General features: G+C 40.6%; 1 protein-coding gene across 3 annotated transcripts in view; it reads left to right on the forward strand.

Moving 5' to 3' along the window:
• vps13b (vacuolar protein sorting 13 homolog B) overlaps window positions 1-19,647 on the forward strand; it is a 304,956-nt gene that overhangs the window by 202,853 nt on the left and 82,456 nt on the right. For all 3 annotated transcript variants that reach the window (XM_032557919.1, XM_032557917.1, XM_032557918.1), the window contains 4 exons: window positions 2,457-2,798; window positions 2,882-3,296; window positions 4,272-4,409; window positions 11,047-11,436. In XM_032557919.1, coding sequence (XP_032413810.1) covers window positions 2,457-2,798; window positions 2,882-3,296; window positions 4,272-4,409; window positions 11,047-11,436 — 1,285 coding nt within the window. The remainder of the gene's footprint in view (window positions 1-2,456; window positions 2,799-2,881; window positions 3,297-4,271; window positions 4,410-11,046; window positions 11,437-19,647) is intronic.

Consider the following 19,647-nt stretch of genomic DNA (forward strand, 5'->3'; position numbering starts at 1 on the left):
ATGTGATTGGACTACTTGCTTGTGTGTACTTATACTAGCTGAACACGGCGTGCTGTGGCATATTTTCTCATTGTCTCTGTGCTCCTGTTTGTGTTCCCCTGAAGCCCTCTTTCTACTTTCAAGCTAAATTTAGACCAAGAATTTGCTTAGGGGGCAATTTCTTGGTGGTGGTGGTGGTTATAAAAAAAGATGGGGTATTTGTTCTAATTGTAAATGCATGTGAGCAGCTTGAGCTTGGGAAAACGACACAGAAACTTCCAGACCATCTTGCCTTTTCAGCTGACTTCTGCTCTTTTTTCCCTGATGCTGTGCGGCTTATTTGTCCTTTCCGACGCGAGACGTTTTCTTGGAGTGGATGTTTTGCCTTCGCCGAATGTCTTCTCAACTCCTTCCTTACCTCAATACAATGTTTCACTCACCTAACAAAGCACACATGGCGAAAGGTCCGGGCCTTTTTCTGCCTGCCTTTCCCCCTCCCCGTAGCTTGGAAAATCTTACATTTGTGCAGAAAAGAAGTGCACACATCCTGTCCTGATTATGGCAAGCGAAAGGAGATGGATCTGGCGTGGCCAGTCCTATGTAAGTCCGACACATGAGCGTGGTTGAGCAGAGCAGACATCCAGGCAGGCATGCTGCTGCGTTTTATATTGCTCTTGTTCTTAGCCTTTGATGACACTGTTTTGAATAGGAAATATCTAATAAGTCAAGTATTCTGTCTAATGTGCTGCCAGTTGGTTTAATATTTGCCTGGAGGTCTTGAAACACTATCTCCGCCACAGCAATAATATACATTTAAAATTCTCATTGAGTGGGAGGGAAGGAGGGAGGGAGGGAGGGAGGGAGGGAGTGATATGCAGGAAAAGAAGGGCCAGCTGAGAATATATGCTGTAATAGTAACCATATGCAGGACGGAGGAGTAGATGAGGGTGGAATAGAACGGGACACACCTTTGGTCTGCGTTCTGTAATTTGCAATTTATCAAAATCGCGCTTCAAAGACAGCAGTAGTTAATTGAAAGTGACGTGGGATCCATTATCGTGATTAAGGGAACATGGGGATTGGCCTCACAAAGGTTGTGTCAATGTTGAAAATAATGATTAATAGGCCCAAGTTATTTATTTTTTATTTTTCCTTACAACAATGCAGCTGCAGAGGGGAAGTTTAAATGATTCACTGGTTCTAAAAATGATCATTTTTGTGTATTCTTTTGTCATGGTGTCTACAATTTATTACAGGTTTCCATTTTAAAAACCTTTTTTTTGTTTCCTTAAGATCTATTTTACACATTTCAGTTAATTTGGAAATCTGCACTGAGTTCAGTCTTTTTTTTTCTCCTTCCTGTTTCATCATTTCAACTTGAGAGATCTTCATAGTTTTAAGATGACATTCCTTGGTAGCATTTTCTTTGTCGCCCGAAACCCAGAAAGCCCCACGCTTTTGATTTATATCATCTGTCACTGAAAGCTTTTTATTGCCACAATGGCAGGAACCCTCCTGACAACAGTTAACTAGAGTCGAGCATAAAATCTGAACTGCTTCAAAGGCAATACCACAGTCACTTCACAAAACAATTTAATATAATGGCAGTGTGTCCCATTTTTTTGAAGACATTTTGAGTATCGCAAAAAGTACAAAATGATTTTTGACCACAGAAAAAGTCCCAGGGCATGCCTTGAATACGTCTGTGGCTGTACCCTGCACTTCTTCTTTGGTTTCTTTGACTGTGGGTATTTGGTATTTGTCTTCATGAACCCACATAAGAAACAAATGTAGAAATTCTCAATGTTTCCATCAGCTTTTACACATTTTATCCAAACAAGGGTCACAAGAGGTGTGAGTCTAGACAAACTGACATTGACTGAAAGGAAAGGAGTACCTGGCTTACACAGCAAGACGGATTACCGTGGAAACTCATATCTGCTATAAAGTGTGTGGCGATGCATGCAATTCATGAGATGAAATGCTGAGCAACTATCGGTTGCAGTAGAACAGAGCTAGATTAGATTTTACAACTATTTCTGCTAAGAACTAAGAAAACCCCTTTTTTGTTTACACAAATGCAAGAAATACCTCAACTGTATCTTTAAAAAGTTTGGAGTTATTGTGGACAGTCCAGGCGTGATAGAGGCTTATGTTGTAGTTTGTATGATTATCTAGATCTACTATGATTGTCTACTTTCTTTCCCACTTCAGAAAATTAGAGTCAAATGTAGATACTGCAGGATGATAAGCTTAAAAAACACACCTTCATATCTGGGATCCTTATGTTCACTTATGCCACAAGATTTCTTTACTTGTACACTAACTGCAGATGGTGAGTCACTAACACCACTTATTTCCTAAAGCTAAAAGTCAGTCTACGTCTTTAAAGATGGCTACCTCTTCACTACCTTCTGAGACGTCAGTGTCCGCAAACCCCTCACCCTCGCATCCTAATATTGCCTTTCTTTGTACAGGTAAGGAGACAAGAGCAAAAGGGAGTCCATCCAGATCCTTTAGGCAGTGGGGACTCTTCGTCACGCCACAGTGGGACGGGACAGGACAGCGGCTTTGGCAGTGACAGTACCCGCATTCGCATCGTCCAAATAGAGCAGCAAAGTGGGACCAGCCATCACTGCATTGCGAGGCCCTCTCGCAAGTCCACCATCACTAAGAACCTCACTTTCATCCCTTTTGACATCTTTCTCACTGCCAGTAAGCTATCTGTTATGACCTACGCTTGTTCGAGTACCCCAAAGGCTCTCACTACATTGGCTGATACACCAAGCACACCAGAGAAGAAGGAACCTGAGGATAAGGTAACGAGAAAAGAAGATTAATTAGCTTGTAAACTGTCATAAGCACAGAGTACCAGTATTTAATCATTCTCTGTGATGTTTAGGTGGGAAAGAGCATCCTTAATCACCCTGAGATCATATCGGACTCCCCACCGGTCTCGCCTTCACCAACCCCTGATCAAACCCCAGCTGCCCAGGGTTCACTGGCTGGGCTGACTGCAGATGACATCCTGAACAGCAACACCTCTCAGCCACCTTCTCCACTCATAAAAGGAAGCTTGCTCTCACTTGACGGTCTACCCACTCCAACCCGTTCCTCGGCTCGCCAAGCCCTGGGTGTTACCATAGTGAGGCAGCCAGGGAGACGAGGGACAGGGGATCAGGTGTTGGAACCCCTGTTGTACGTGCAGCTTATGCAGCCTTCCGTTCTGCTTAGCTGCCACCATCGAAAGCAAAAGATGGAGCTGTCTGTTTTTGACGTGGCGTTGAGAGGAGTACCTTCTGACTACAAGTGCCAAGGTGAGAGAGTTTTCTCACAATCATGTCAAAATGCACCAATTAGAACTTTGCTTTGTAAAGCTTTGACCTACATATTCAGATTTTTTTCAAAGATCTGTCTTATTGGAAAACATAATTATTTCATGTTAGATGAAAAAATATTTCAGAACAAAGAATTTGCAGAAATTACTACATAAACTAATTAAAGTTAGCATTAATTATAGTGTCTTTGTGTATTCCCTAGAGAAAGTAAATCTTTAACTAGCTGTATTTCCATTACAAATGTGTGCAAAACCTTGTAGATATTTTGCTAGTGTCAAAAAAAATAAAATTGCAATGAAAATTGCACGTTTGTTCCCTCAATAAGTCATTAAAAAACATGCCGCGCCATCATCTTCCTACCATTTCCTGTCGTCTTCTTCATGTTTTCCGTCAGTAGTAACATCCGGTTGTTGATGCAAAAAAAGTCTTTCCATTGCAGTTTTGCGAAATACACTAACTTTGGTAGAGCCCAAAATAATTCCTCCTCCAAACACAAAAAAATGTTATCAAAAAACATATTTCTTCAAAATTGGTGTTTCCATACAGAGAAATTATTTTCGCAATTCCAATTTGTGCGACTTTACAGTGAATGGAAATGCAACAATGTGACATTTCCAAAAGATTGGGAGCATTTCTAAATGCAGCATGTTCTTTGTCAGACAGACTGGAAGCTCAAAACAAAGCAATTTAGTTAAATTCAGTTTAGGTCTTTCTGCTATTTAAGTAGGTAACATTGAATCTGTCTCAACTCAGAAAAAGCATGCATATTGGAGAATGTTGTAAATTTTACCTTGAATGATTTAAGTATAATGATTGGAAAAAACGAATGCCTCTTTAAGAATCTGACCTGCCACTTCCTTGGAAGTTCTAATCAAGCTGAACATGACCTCCACCTCAAAAAGATTTTTTTTCCATATCCAAAAGTTTTTTTTTGGTCTGTCTTTTGTTGTCCAGACCCAGGAAAAACTCTCCCAGAGACCCTGGACTACAACGTCTGCTGGGTGCAGACGGTGGCTGCAGAGGTTGACAGTAAAACAGGTGTGCCTCCTCCTCTGCTCTGCTTCCAGATCAAAGATTTCCTCAACGGACCAGGTGAGGGTCTCACACATTTTTACCTTCTGTACATTCCTGCCAACACACTGCACCAACTTCACACTTCATCCTTTTTTAAGGAAAAAGCTGAAAAGCTGTGCAGCAGATGCATATAAACCATACTCTGGAACATCCAATCATCTACACTACAGAGAGTTAAAATAAATAACACGGAATATTTGAAGGCCATGTGCCCTACAAACCCACATTTCAAAGAGCCAAAAGCATCGACTTGCCCACAGAACCTTTCAATTCCAAGTTAAATAGGATCAAAGATTGATACACCAAGTTCCAGAACCAAAGGCCAACCCAACAGGGATTAGAATGACTCTTGTCAAGAAGCATGACTGTCTGGATGTTTGTGTATATCAAGTTGTCTAAATAATACTGAGCATCTTTGGTCACAGGAAATCCGGGATGTGCTTTTCACGTTGATCCACAGGCTACTAGTTCCTGTGCGCCAAATGTGGATGTTTGCATGTGTCAAATGCGCCTTCCATATACTTTGACTTGCTATTTTTAGGCTGATATGATATCCATATGAGCAGATTTTAGCAAAGCCCATTGACCTTAGGGTGTGTTTGACATCCTGCCCAAATACAACTGCAGTGAATAAACGTGCGAGTGGGTTTTTGGAGTCTCAGTGAGCGCACCCTTTTCATCCCTGCGAGGGTTTCTTGGAGAGAGTGTGTAGGCGCAGGTCATCCTTCAGCTTGCTGAGCCCTGGCCAGATGTTGCAAATACTTACACACTGTCACGGTAACTACAGACAACGCTTGACATATAGACTGTCCTTCCTCCACATTCATGCAATCATTGACAGATACTGAGCGTATTTACAGGAATGGGCTCCAGGGTGAACTCCAGGTGTTACAGATGATGGTTTTAATGCAGCATTTGTTTAATAACTCTTCCGCATGTCTCCGCTCCTTTTGTCAAGTCAGATTCTTAAGCTGTTTCTGTCCACCTGAAATCACACAACATGCATCTCTCAACAGGGCTGAGCGAACATACAGTACGGTCCAAATGTCAATGCGCCAGATGACATGAGCAGCCAAACTACAAATCCAACTTTGCCTTATTGAATAAAGTACATCAGAATTTCTGCAAGTTTTTTGTACATGACACATCAGGAGAAGCTGATACAGTTCTGGAAAAATCCCAACTGAAGTCAGTTAACTAGTAAATCCACCTGTATGTAATTAAATCTCAATACACAGACCCGTTCAATAAGTCAGATTTTTATTGGCAAGTCCATTTATTTCAGGAACTTTATCACACACTATATACATTGACTACACACAGATGGATGTTTGAAGGCCTTTATTTCTGTCAATTATGATCATTTTCTGCTTACATGTAATAAAAACATGACATTTAAAATTTGAAGATTACATTAGGCCAATAAAAAAAAACATTGTAATATAGAAATGTAGCCTTAATGGAAAGTATGTCTAACACTTGGTTGTAAATTTCCTAAAAGTACTTTTAATGACAAATTTGATTCATTGTAATGCATACTCTAATTTGTTGAATATTACTGCTGTGTGAAAGCCTCAGATTTTTAGAGAACGTTAGTGAATAAACATCATCATGAAGACCAGGGAACAGAGCAGACAGGTTGTAGAGAAGTTTAATCCTGGGTTAGGTACAGAACATCTCCCACAGGCCTTTTCAGTCAGCCTTCCTAAAACAGAAACAGTCACAGTCCGCGAAGCTGGGAAAGGAGAGCATATACCTAAGAAGAAACAAAAATGTACTTTTCATGTACTTGTCATCAGCGGGACAGCGACACTGCTCAGAATTGAGGCTGCAGAAGATTTGAGATTGAGGCGAATATTAATCCATAGCCTACAACCTACCATTAAATGACAAATCAAAGCACATTTATGTTAAAAAGGACCAGTCAAAGGCCAGACCTAGATTCAGGTAAAAGTTCATGGAAAAAATTTAAAAGTCTAGATGTGCAGTGAAAGAGTGAAAGGTGGTTCTGCAAAACATTGACTCATTGGAGTTGCATAGAAATGCACACCACACTTTTCAGAGTTTTAAATGTGCAAAAGTTTAACAACCGTGGATCTCTCTCTTTCCACTTCCACCATTTTGTTGTGTGTGCAAAGGGGCACAAATACTGCTGCAAACTCACTGTATGTATCAGCAAATACAGAAGTGATAGTTTAGAACACCAGATGAAATCTTCATGTGTAAGATTCCTTACTCATTTTCTGGGTAATGCGTAAAATAAAACACGTGAAAAAAAAAATCTTCCAGGTGTTTGACCTGTCTTAGTGGTACCGTTTAGAAGATAGTCAGTCATATTTATTCAGCGAGCACACACACAGACTAACAAGGCGGTCCCAAAAGCCTCAGACAGGATCCAGGCTCTCTGTGAGGTTGCCGCAGGTCAGGCTCTGGTGGAAATACCTAAAATTGACCACATATGCTACTGGTTCTCCTTCATCCCCTCAGCCACTTAGTCATGCAAGCACACATCCACATACACATTCTCAACTGTATGTTGTTTAGTCAGATGACTCTCTGGAGGAGATACTTACCCTCTTCAAGGATGATGGAACAAAGGAAGGACTAGATAAAGCTGTGGAAACCATTAACTCTTTGTTGTTGCTCTTTAAAGAAGCCATTGATTCCCGACTTTCAGGCAGAAGAAAGCGAAGCGCCACGAATCAGGGATCTGTGGTAAAGGGCTTCAGGGGATTGGTTGTTGGAAGAAGCTAATTTAAAGATTTAGGAAACAAATTGAGAGAATAAGCGGAAAAGATGTGAAGGACGTTGTTAGGAGGAAAACGTGCCATCAGCTTTTCCTTCATCTGTCCTCTTCCTTTGCAAATATCCGTGTGTGTTATGTGATGTGTATTTATCATGCTTGGCAGCGCTACTTTAATTCGACAATACTTCACATTTGATTTATTCCAACCAGGCGCATACAGAGAGCAGACCGCCATGAGGCCACGTCTTACTGTGTGTTTACAGCAATATGCTCTCAATTTCAGCAGCATTTATTCTGAAGGACCAATCAAAGCGCCCATTCCAAGGATGCTGAGTGGGAAACACTTGTAACATGTGTACTGTAAACTGGATGGTGTTTTAGCTCCGACCGTCACTCAGCAGCCGCTCATCAAACACACACAGGCACACCCCAACACTCCCATAAACACAGCTCGTACAAATACACGCAAGACGGGCAGTTACAGAATTTACCACCAAACATGTGCATTATGTTGATTGAGGTTGATTGAGGTAAAATGCTTTCTGAGTATTTTCTTTTCTAACAGAAGCAGGAGTTTAATGATTGATCAGCACAGATGTGCTGTGTATTTTGTTTTTGTCATCTTCTTCACCTCAGGCCTTTGGACAGGTCAGCATCTGCTTTCCTGTTGATAAAAATAGTTTAGCAATTTGACATTTCGAAAATAAATGAGCTTAATTGGAAACACGCCAATTAAAAGAAAAATAACAGTTTTTTTGTACAACACGTTTTGTCGCAAGCATGAGCTGGTTTTTTTTTTTGGTCTTATCGAAATTGGATTATTTTGTAAAACTCTAATGGAAACACGTTTTTCACATCACACGGGTCACATGATCAACCAGACATTGCGCAGTGGCACAAACCACAAAGAAGACGATGACAAGAAGTTGTAGGAGGCTGATGGCAGAGCATGTTTTTTAATGACTCATCGAGTGAATAAACGTATCCACCTGTGATTTTAATTGTGTTTCTTAGTCCATGGAAACTCTGCAATTGGTAAATAGTGTTTATTTGACATTAGCAGAATATAGACAAAGTTTTGCCCACGTTTGTAATGGAAACACAGCTAGTGTGTAACTCCTGGAGGTAACCACTCCCCCCTAGGAGGCCAAAGGTCAGCCATCTCTCTATGAACACGGAGCAGCTGATAGATTAGCTAGAACAAATTGGAGCCATCACTCTGGTGTGTCTCTGCTTCCCAACAAGTAGTTCATGATAATCCTGTAAGTTACTGTATATGCAAGCATTTGCCCCTCCATGCCATCCAGAACTTCTTTAATGTGAGTCAGATTTCATCTGACTTGTGTGTCATTGGCCTTATGGGCTTTGACGCTTTCTTTTAACTGTGGTATTCAGCACATACCACTCCAAATATTATTCCCCATTGCCAAACATAGACATGCACCTATGCCCTCCACACATGGACCCCAGTGTTATTGGACACATTGCAACTTGTTTCTGACTCAGGTTTTCTGCTGTCAAAGGACCGAGCGTAAAAGAACACACAAATAACTCAACTCCAGGCTCACAGTGGGGACTTTTGGAGATGACCCTGCCAAAAAGACACAGGCACCTGGTTTACAGTCATATATTCAACCTCCCCACACACACACACACACACACACACCCACCCATACATGCGCAGCGCAAGAACACCCCTTTTTGCAGAGGTGTATGCTTGTGTGTTTATGTTTCTGTCAGACCCTGAAGTTCTACTTTCTTCAGCAGTAATAGATGCTGACAACTGAGAAGGGCCAGTGTATGATTCCCTACAGCCTGTTCAAATTAAAGGGTTGTCTTTAAAGATATGTGAACACCAACACATCTTTCTACCTTCAGTCTGTGTTTCTCTGTTCAGAGTCTCAAGCCTGAAATATTGGGTTATGTTATGCTGGAAGTCAGTATAAGTCACTTCTTACTGCTACTAAAGTTCTCACCTCTTAGTGGTGGCAGAAGTAAAGCTGTACAGAGATATATATGTGGATTTTTTTCAATATACAGAATATAAACATCATTCCAACTTGAATTATCTTCCATGAATTTTTATTTGGTATAAAGTATAAAATTAATAACAAATATATTTAAAAACAATATAGAGTGGTGCAGTCACTCTGCTCTCAGGTGAATTTCAGATGGGTCAAACAGGCAATAAATCACTAACCATCACCCTTAAGCTGCCTGGGGTTGGGGCAGTTGGGTGCTTTTTTTAAGGTGGGGCAGAAAGGAACTTGGGAAAGGAGGGCAACCAATAATCAGAAGCAGGCCTCAATGTATAGTGAGTCAAGGCTGCTCTGGCCCTGACTGGGTGATCAGAGACATATTTATGTGGTTAGAGGGAGTTGATTAGGTGGCTGCTCAAGGAAAAGTAAGAGATAAAAAAAAACTGGACTAGAAAAGAACCAGAATATGAAAAAAGACATAAAAGCAGGACAGAGGAGGAGAGGAAGGTGAGCAGAGGAACCTAAAAAGCTGCACATAAACAGTTAATTTCACCGCTGGAAATGTTTCAATTCAATTTACAAATATGGAGCCACTTCACAACAAATGTCATCTCAAGGCACTTTACAAAAAAACAAAAGCATTGCAATATTATTTCTAGTAAAACTGGTCATGTGCAGGACTTTGCCCTTCAGATTCCACCAAATATGAATTCACTCGCTTTTGGCAGCCATCCTTTCACCACTTCCACTGAAATAAATTAGATGGATTTCAGTTTTTCTTCTCTTTTCGTGTGCGTAAGTAAAGTGTGTGTGTGCTTGTGTGTGTCTGTATGTGTGGCACCTTTGGCTGTGCTCCAGTGCACACCTTCCCTGGGTTGGAGTCGGACAGAAGGTTTAAACCCCTCAAAACTGCTTAAACTGCCGGTTCCTTTGACGAGAGCAACAAAAACAGCTGCGCTTGCTTTCGCCCGCTTCCCCTCTCCCATCATCATAACCAAGTGGAAAAACGTGCTAATGGAAGCGGTGTAAAGCGGCATCGGGTTAATTCCTGCGCCTCCGTAAATTCCAGTCAAGTGTTTTTGAGGGCGAAGTGAAGGATAGAGCAGCGTCTGATTTACGTAGAAGGCACGAAGAAGATATTTTCTCCTGCCGTTCGGCGCTGCCACGTTAGGATGTTACAGTGAGGCAGCCAGGAACTCTGCGTGTGTACGTGCTGGGCTCAGCTCAGCATGCCAACTCGTTGCATGCGGACTTTGTGATCGGAGAAGAGAAGAGCTCAAAGTTTGTTTTACAAGACTTCCCATGGGTTAGATAGCTTTAGATCTGTTCAGAGAGACACTCATGAAGCCTGCCTTGTCTTAAAACCCCCAGATGGATTGTGACCAGTTTATTGTGGCTTTTCCAAATTTGAAGGGAAGGTTGTAAACAGCAAGGCCCCCCGCCAATAGTGGATTTATGCTATTTCTGTTCCTACTTTTACAAACTTTAAAGGGAACTGCTTTTACACACAAAAAAAAAACAGTCAAATGGCTTATCATTAGATTGTTTGCAAGTCATTTGAAACTTCAATAGTCTCCTGGTCTATTTCAGGAGATGTTTATATGTGGTAAAAAAAAAAAAAAGTCCCTTTTTTTCCCAAATTGAAAGAGCACAAGAGATTTGTTTATTACTGAGAGAACATCTTTTTATTACCGTCCCAAAAGCTTCGCTCTCTGTGCTTCCTGGTGGGATTTTTTTCAGGACTCAGCAGCACATCGTGGACACAAATCAGGTTGAACACAAATGGGCTTCTCTGAATAGTGCCTGATCAGAAGCTGTCCTTGGAAAAAAAAAAAAGAAGTTTATTTGCAATGCTATTTCAATTTAATTTTGTTTTACAGGATTTCCTTTTCTCTAAACCTGCTTTGTTTTTTTCCCCGTTTCTTTTCAGCGGAGCTAAACGTGGAGCTGTGTCGTCCCCTGAAAATCAGTCCCACTCTGATGAAAATGGAGCAGGCCAAAGCCTACCTGCAGAAGGTCCTGCCAAACTACACATGGGAAAGCTCCAGCAAAACACCGTCTGCCTTCTCCACTCCTCACTCATCTCCAAAAAAGTCAGCACAGCGAGCCTTTCCCCCCCGATTAGACCCACACCACGAAGCATCAGCCCTGGGTAGAGCTAGCCCGGCCACGGCTCTGACCTTCCACAAAGTCTCACTGCACACAGCACAAATTGTCGTAGTCATGGAGACAGAGGCCTGTCCAATGAAGCCCAGCGTTACGGTATCTGTGTCGGCTATGACGTCGTGTCTCACGATGAAGTCAGGGCCTCGGATAGATGGTAAGTAAAAAACATGTTTTATCGCTTTTTCAGTCAAAGCAACAAAGCCTAAAGTAACTCCTGGTTTTTTCTTTATTAAAAATGGAACTGTGTAACTCAGGGCTGTCCAAAGTGTTGTTCATACACGTTTGAGAAATCCTTTAATCTCCCACGGCAACCATTAGGCCGTGGGAGTCCTCCCAGGCAAAACACCTGGGTGGACCTAGCCCCGCCTTCAAGGACGAAGCTCCTCCTCTGAGCTGCAATTTCCAAGCTTCTGCTTCACAGAGTAGCCCTCCCCTGCACTCGCCCACTCAGCTCCTTCAGACTAGCCAGCAGCAATTAGCAAACACCTGGTGGAACTGCATATCTGCTGAGCTCATTATGGAGCTACTGCTCAGTGAAACACTGGTAAAAAAAAAATGTAAAGGGTTAATAGAGGAGCCATGTTGTGATGACTTCCTGGAGGCAAGAGAACAAGTGTTTCTTAAAGAGGCAGAGACCCAATTTCAAGGCGTTAAATTACAAAATCAAATTTTTTTAAGTCATATTTGATGTATGTAGCATTTTTATAACAACTTGGGTAACTAGCTACTTGATTGTGACATATATAATTAGTCAACAAACCAGCCAGTCCTGAAATTATCCTAAACACATCAAGGATATCGAAGGAAAGTTCTTGTTTTTTGTTCAGATTAGAATGAAAACATTTTCCAAACCAACAAAAAAGAAAGCGAGAAAAGTTCTAAACTTGTACACCTTTGTTTTATGAAGGACTGTTTTCAGGATCTATAAGAAATTGTTCTTTTCTACTTTGTTCCTTGGAACTATTGCATGTTTAAAATTAAATGAAAGATCTACTATAAAATAATTTCTTGCATTTTTAATTGGGGAAAACACTCTGGCTCTCTGAGTGTTTTCAGCTTGGTGATTTTGACCCACGGTGCAATAAGTTTGGACACCCCTGATGTAACCTCTTTGGTGTGATCTGCTTTATTCTGTCTGAATAAACTGCTTCAGTAATAGTCTTGAAACGGGGAGCACTGGAAAACAACCTCACCTCATACGTCAGAGTCGATCATTTCCGAGTAGCGCGCTCAGTAATGCATTAAACTAAGCCTGTGCATGTACCGTTTTAGTGTTGTGTCACTCATCTAGTAAGCAGATTAAGTTTCTGAGCCAACAGGAACCCTTCCAGGCCCTTAAAGCATCCTCCCTCACACAAGGTTTGATAGCACACAGCTGTATACAACCTCTCAAGCAAAAAGCCATTAGTTTCTAATATGTCTGTCTGCGTTTAGTTGAGAGTTGTCTCTTGTGAATCTTTGTTAATCAGCGGAGTAGCATGAGTTCAAACTTTCCTCTTGTTATTTTTGTTTTCTAAAGAATGTTTGATGTGTAATCCTGCTGGGAAGATTCGACGTTCTGTCCTTGACTCAGAAAAAAAGATCAGAAAGCAATCTCCAGTAATGCTTTCAGTATTTTCTGGAATATTCATGTTTTTTTTGTTTTGTTTTGTTTTTTTGTTGTTTTTTTTTAAAAACATGTTCTTGCCAAAGCCATCCTCAGCCAAAAACAAGGTTCGTCTGTAAACTGTAACGTGAGATATTTGTGTTAGTGTTGGATCTCAGCTTGTTGGTGGACTGTGTGGATTTGATTACATTGGTGTGGGGTGTGTTAGGATCTCAGAGAGAGCTTTCCGTGCATTAATGTCGGCGTGTGTGAGGAAGATGTTTGTTTTGTGTTGGGACGAACCCCTGGCTTCATCAGCGCTGCTATCCAGAAGGCATCACCGTGTTTCCATTATGACAATCAGAACTTAATGCTAACGTAAATGAAAAAGCATCCAGTTTCCCAGTCGCCGCCGGGTGTGAGGCTGCTTGCTGCAGCAAATCACCAAGGATTTCTCATTTCTTGGCATGTCTTTCAAATTGAACAGTACGTAGAAATAGAAGCATAAAAGGAGGAATACCGAGCCGACATGCTACATGTAGTAGATAACAAGAAACAGTCTGCCTCATCATTTTTGCAAGAAGATGCTTTATACCTCAGTGCTGCTGAGCAAAACATTTCTGGGTTTTTTTGTTGTTTTTTTTCTAGGGGTTCAAGGACAGAGCTGGAGCAGGGCTCTTTTAAGAGCCTGCATCTGTTTTACAGATGTTGTTAATATAGGGTTACTCCAGATAAAATGATTGTCAAAAATGTTAATTAAAACCTCAAACAATTTGCAGTTTGTTTACTCAAATCTGCATAACTGCACAGTGACACAATAGCCGGTGCTGCTGAGCCGTTCTGATTTCCACCAGCCTTTCAGCTGTCATCTGTTTTTAAAATGGTGATGGTAAAAAAAAAGAAGAAAAAAAAAAGAAAATACAGTTGGGTTTGAATTGTTTTTATTCCGAGCAGTGAAAAGCATTATAGACACTACTCTGCTGACATGAAAGCAGCATGAAATCATCTCCTCTGATGTAAATTTAATCGGTTTATGGCTTTTGCTCTCTTTTGCTCCAGTAGTACTTTTCAAAGTGCTTTGATTTGTGGAGAGTGGAGACAGAATGAACTATATTTTTATGTATATTGTTTGTTTCCATCCCTGCAATATAAAAGGAGTCACTTCTGCTAAAGATTTTCCACGTTACCCAGAAACCATGTTTATTACCATCACCAGCATCATTCCCCTGGCTCTCGTTTAACGTCCTAGTTGTTACAGCTAAAAAGAAAGATTAAGTGACTTTCTTCTGATCCAACATTATACCTTAAGGACGTTCCATCACAGACTGGGCTTCTGGATAATATGTCTAACTTACCCAGAAGCCACATAGTCCCTTACAAACTAGGGCTAAGACTAAGCAATTCTTGCTTTTCTTACAGCACTCTATTCACCTTAAGCCATGTAGATTGAACCACATCAAGATTGAGGGGTGACTGGTGTCATGTCGTTTTGTGTCTTCCATCTTTGTATCTAAAATGAAACAGGTCGTCGGCAGTGTCAGTGTATCCGTTGTAGTAGCCACAGACCAAAGGTGCAAATAGCTTCTATTCCCTTTCACATTTTGTCACATTGCAAGCTCAGACTTAGTCTTTTATTTGAAGTGTGTGTAACAAACCAAAACAATGTATGCCATTGTTGTGAGGCAGAAGGGAAAATATTCTTTTCAAATTTTTTTTTTACAAGTAAAAATCTCAAAATGTTTGGCATTCATTTCCATACCAACCCCATTTACTCTGATAGCCCATAATTAGATACATTACAACGGAGTGCCTTCAGAAGTCTCCTAATTGGTAAATATAGTTTAGCTGTAATATCAGTATAAATCCAACTGTTGTGTGTGCAGATTTGGTAGAGAACACCCAAATCATGGAAAAAGCTCTTTTGTACTGTAAATTAGGGTTTCATTATAAAAAAAAATATTCCAATTAGTGGTTGGACTGGATTAGCATTTTGAATTGAGTTAATTGCAGGGCCTGTGACTAATAAATTAACACGTATCAACAAAATAATCAACATTCTGAAATGAAAAATTCTTTTTGCAGTTAAATTATTGAATAAATAGACATATGAGCTCATTAACAAAGACATTTGCTTTCAATCTGTTTTTAAGTCAATTAACTGTCCAATTTGTGCAAAGTGCTGTTATACTCATTCAACTGTCTAGTGTTTCATAGTGTTTCAAAAATTCCTGAGTATTCATGGAGCTACTTTGAAACGTATTAATACAAAGGTTCCGGCTCGGCACGGAAAAAAGAGAAAAAAACTAGAGTAGTTGCATTAAAATCTATGTAATTAACTAATTGAAACAAGTGAGTTAAAGTCCCAGCCCTAGTAAGAATTAATTTCTGAGACACTGTAGATATCTGACAAATATATAGCTTAGTTCCCGTGAGGGCTTCGACAAATAATGGTTCCAGATTTACTGGCATCAAAGAAGACAAACTGTCTCCAATTACACAGCCTGATCTCTGGTGACAATAGATGTATCTGCTGACTTTTAGCCTCAACTGCACCAACTCCATCACTCACCACTCATTCTGCTCCGTTCCTAAAAGAAAAAAAAAGAAAAGAAAAAAAATTATACCTGGGTTTTTCTTTCCAGAGATAAAGGTCAGGATTCTGTTCACTAAGGTTGAGCCTTTGAGCTGGCGTAATAAGTCAGCTGGAAGTACCCCCCTGAGAGGGGCTGTACATGAGATGTTGGACAGAAGAATGGAATACCACGACTGCTTCTGCTGTTGTTTCTCTGCTGGTCTTTAATGTCAAAGTCAGACTAATGGGCCAGATATTGAACAGGTATCAGGGTTATGTTTTTGTTTAAGGCCAAACAAAAAACAGACAAACCAAAAGGAAGTGATGCAACAATAATTCAAAGGGTATTTTATAACTAGTTGGTGAAAATAAAAGGTTTAATGAACGAATTGGATGATGAGAAAGGTTGTCTGAAAATAGAATAGATGAGCTACTGAGGGACATAACTCAGGATAAAAGAAGCTGGAGGATAGAAAAGAGAGAGGGCTGGATGAACGACAACATGAGATTTGCTGTAACACAGGATGGCCATTGAAACAGAATACCGCTCTATGTGATCAGTACGCAGAGTCTCTCTGTTTCTGTCGTTTCAATCACCCCATTCCAACCTGGCTTCATCAGCAATCCCCCCAACCCCCTCGCCTCCCGTGAAACATCTGGGGCTCTGTACCTGGGCTAGCAGCCCTTCAGCCAGGGGACAAGATGGAGAGAGCGGGGATTAGGTTGACAGTGAGGTGTGTTACCAGATCCTGTGTTAATGAAAAGCAAGTGGAAGCCCTGCATTCCTAGCTCCATCCGTGGCTCACCACTCCCTAAGGTAGGGGGGCATTTATAGTTCAACAGAAGAGAGGAGGAGGGTGGGCAAAAGAGGGAGAACAGATGTCCATGAAACGGGACCCTCCCTAATCTCTCAGCTCTCTTTCTTACCGTGCCCCTGACTTCCTTTAAAACACACACATACACACACGCCCACTGATGTTGGTGCATGGTATTGGGGAAACACATGTGTGCAAAACTTTTTCCTTAGTTATTTGCTTCCGTGGACCCCCTGTTGGTCATTTTAAATCTTCTTTTTGTGAATGACACAGAAGACACTTAATATGTGTCGTCTTTTTTTTTTTATTATTTCCCAAACCACTTTTTGAAATTATGATCATATGATTGCTTTGCTGAAAGGAACATTCTCTCAGGCTTTAGTTGATGTATTGGTTCTAATCATCTAGAGAAGGTAAATCATCTGAGGGCAACTACTTGTTCTCAAAGCACCATTGCACATCAAGGCATTTTAATCCACACAACTAAAGCTCACTGTATATTTTCTCTCTTATTGGAGCATCGGTCTGATGCTTGGTTTGAACTTCACCATGCAGTCCTAACTATGCCTATCAGATGTGTTGAGTTGCTGCCATTTGATTGGCTAATTTGCTGATTAAGCAATTGAACAATGAAGTGTGTGTTGCAGCTGGAGATGTGAGTTTGGATTAGGTTCACAGAGCTTTATGTTTATGCATTTGGCAGAGGCTTTTATCCAAAGCTACTTACAGCCTGAGGATGTAACATGACGGTGTTTATAACGCTTATGACCATAATGTTGTTCTAAGCTTTTATTGCATATTAAATCTGACTATTTCTTTTCTTCAAGATTATTGAACTAAGTAATAATGACTTGCTTTACTTATATCCAGCCTAACTTTTAGGACTCCCACTTTATTCATAAGAATAAATTGTTGAATTTGTACTAAAACAATAGCTACAACTACTTAACTACAGTCCAGTTTAGCCATAAGTTTTATTCTTCATTATAACTAAACAGATAACCGACTGATGACCTCATTCTAAACAAACACTGACAGGTGATCAAACATGCAGCTTAGCTATTAAATCAAATAAGCATATGTACATAAAAACATCAATTAATTCTCTCTTTTCCTTTTTTCTTTCATGCTCTAGGAAACTCTTGCTTGCACCTTGTTCTGTATTACACAGTCAGATCTATACTGAACAGACATATTTCTTATTAAGTTCAGTATAAAAACAAAAATATAGAAAATGCCAGAGATAAAAAATAAAGCCTTTTTTGATATTTACTCAGTATCATCATGCTTGAACTGTGGAAACATCTTGTATACAGCTATCATTGTTATATCATTTGTGATAAACAAAGGGGAACTAATAGATAAATCCTAACCTGTAGTTTATGCAGCCTGAAATTCTATTATTCTGGTCTTAGATTCAGACTTAAAGACTCATATCTGTTATCTAGGTCATGCGTGGCTTGTGTCATGAAACCCATATGTTGCTCATCACCAATCATCAGCTCTGTATTTGTAATTGGCTGGATGACACACGGCTTCCTGCGCTGTGCCATTTTGGCTGACAGTGTCCTCTTCGACAAAACCAGTTTCCTCTAGTGTCCTATAGTGGTCTTGTGGTGAGTGAATAGTGTATTTCTGTGGTGAATGACAGTATATTACTGCCATTACTCTTAGCATCCCAGAAGGTCTTGAGGGGCCTCTGCTAGTTATGTAATGACTCCTTTAGGTTTCTACTAATTGATACCAGTACACGGTGGGGTATAAATCAGCCAGGCAGTGGTCAGATAACGGCTGCCAGGGAGAAACCGACACGGTAAATCAGTCTCCGATCCTATCTCATCTTACCCGGGTGTTTGCCATAGATGGATTTCACTTTAGGATGATTTCCATCCACCCTTTTTCCCACCACCCAGAAGGTTTCCCCTCTGTTTTATTCACAGCGTCAGCCTGCAGGGGATATGTGCATGTACACTTGATTACCGACAAGTTATTGCATTAGTCGCGCAGGTGTAGTTTTTATGAATTTAAAATATATACATAGGTTTCCCAAAGAAGTAGCAAGAAATCCTACTGAGTTTCACAATATCAGATGTCTTTGTAATGCAACACATATTTTATATAGGAGACAGGCCTTGACTGCAGCCAGACAGGGAAGTCTACTCAGTCCGAGTACATGCAGTGGATGGAATAAGTCCTTCCATAGAAGAAGATGGATCTATGAACTATGTAGTAAGGTGAAATAAAAAACTAAAAATGAGGAAGTAACTTAATCCCTGCTTCTTGCCTATAAGGCATTCAACCAGCTCCTGAGTACAACCCCCTTGTACTTCCTACTCTATAATGTCTCTGAGGAGAAGATGCTTTAAAATGTTGTTGGACTTCATTTTTCTTCCTCTCTTTAGCAACATGATTTTCCCCTCAAATGTATTTCTTACCTTTGCTTTTTCTTTTGTCTATGCGGTGTTTTACCAGTAGTTTGCAAAGTGTTTTTCAAAACGCTTCACTGCAAGGCGTAGCCGTGTTTAGATTTTACGGGATACACCAACTTCATCTTAAAGACCAAAACATTCATATTAGAGTGAAGGTCACCTGGGGAGTCTTGGTATGCGTTCACACCGGCCCTGTTTAGTCTGCTTTAATCTAACTCTGGTTCATTTATATAGAAAGTCCAGTTGGTTTGGGGAGGTGTGAATGTGCACCAAAAAGTCTTACTCTGGTTGCCCTACAAGCCTAGGTCTTGGTTCAGTCTGTTATAGTGCGCTCAGAATGCACATGCGAATGCCAAGTGGATAAATACCTCACAAAAAGCTGGAGGCAAACTATAGTGTAGGGCATTCTGGGTAACTATGACCAAAACATAGGCTCACGCCACTAGAGCTAGTGGGAGAAATAGCTTGTGGTCCTTTATCAATGACAAAAGAGAGACTCTACAACCTCTAAAAACACCAATCCATTTTTTTGCATTTTGTGAAAGAGGAAGTTACACTCAGTGTCTTCTTCAGTTTTTCGTGTTGTGGTTCTTGGTGTAGCGCCACCACAGGCATAGAGGTAAACAGGTTGCTCAAAGAGTTTGGTGAGTTTGACACAGTGCAGTGTGAAAATATATTACACCAACTAAAAATGTAACAAATGTTGCAATTTTGATGCCCAGCCGAATCGAGTCTACGGGACTGTCAGGAGTGCAAACACCCTTAAATTCCTATTAGTGTGAGTTAATCTGTTTGCACGGTGGCTTTGTCAGATGAACCTGCAACCTGTACCTATGCTTCATACTGCCAAACCCAGCTAGTTAAATTGAGAAATTAATATATACAGTAACAAGCCCAAAGATGGCACCTTCTCTCTAATAGTTCAGCGATTTGTCTGTCCGTTTTTGTTGAACATCTTTACATT

This window comes from Xiphophorus hellerii, chromosome 3 (assembly GCF_003331165.1).
Source record: "Xiphophorus hellerii strain 12219 chromosome 3, Xiphophorus_hellerii-4.1, whole genome shotgun sequence".
In the NCBI taxonomy this organism is placed as follows: domain Eukaryota; kingdom Metazoa; phylum Chordata; class Actinopteri; order Cyprinodontiformes; family Poeciliidae; genus Xiphophorus; species Xiphophorus hellerii.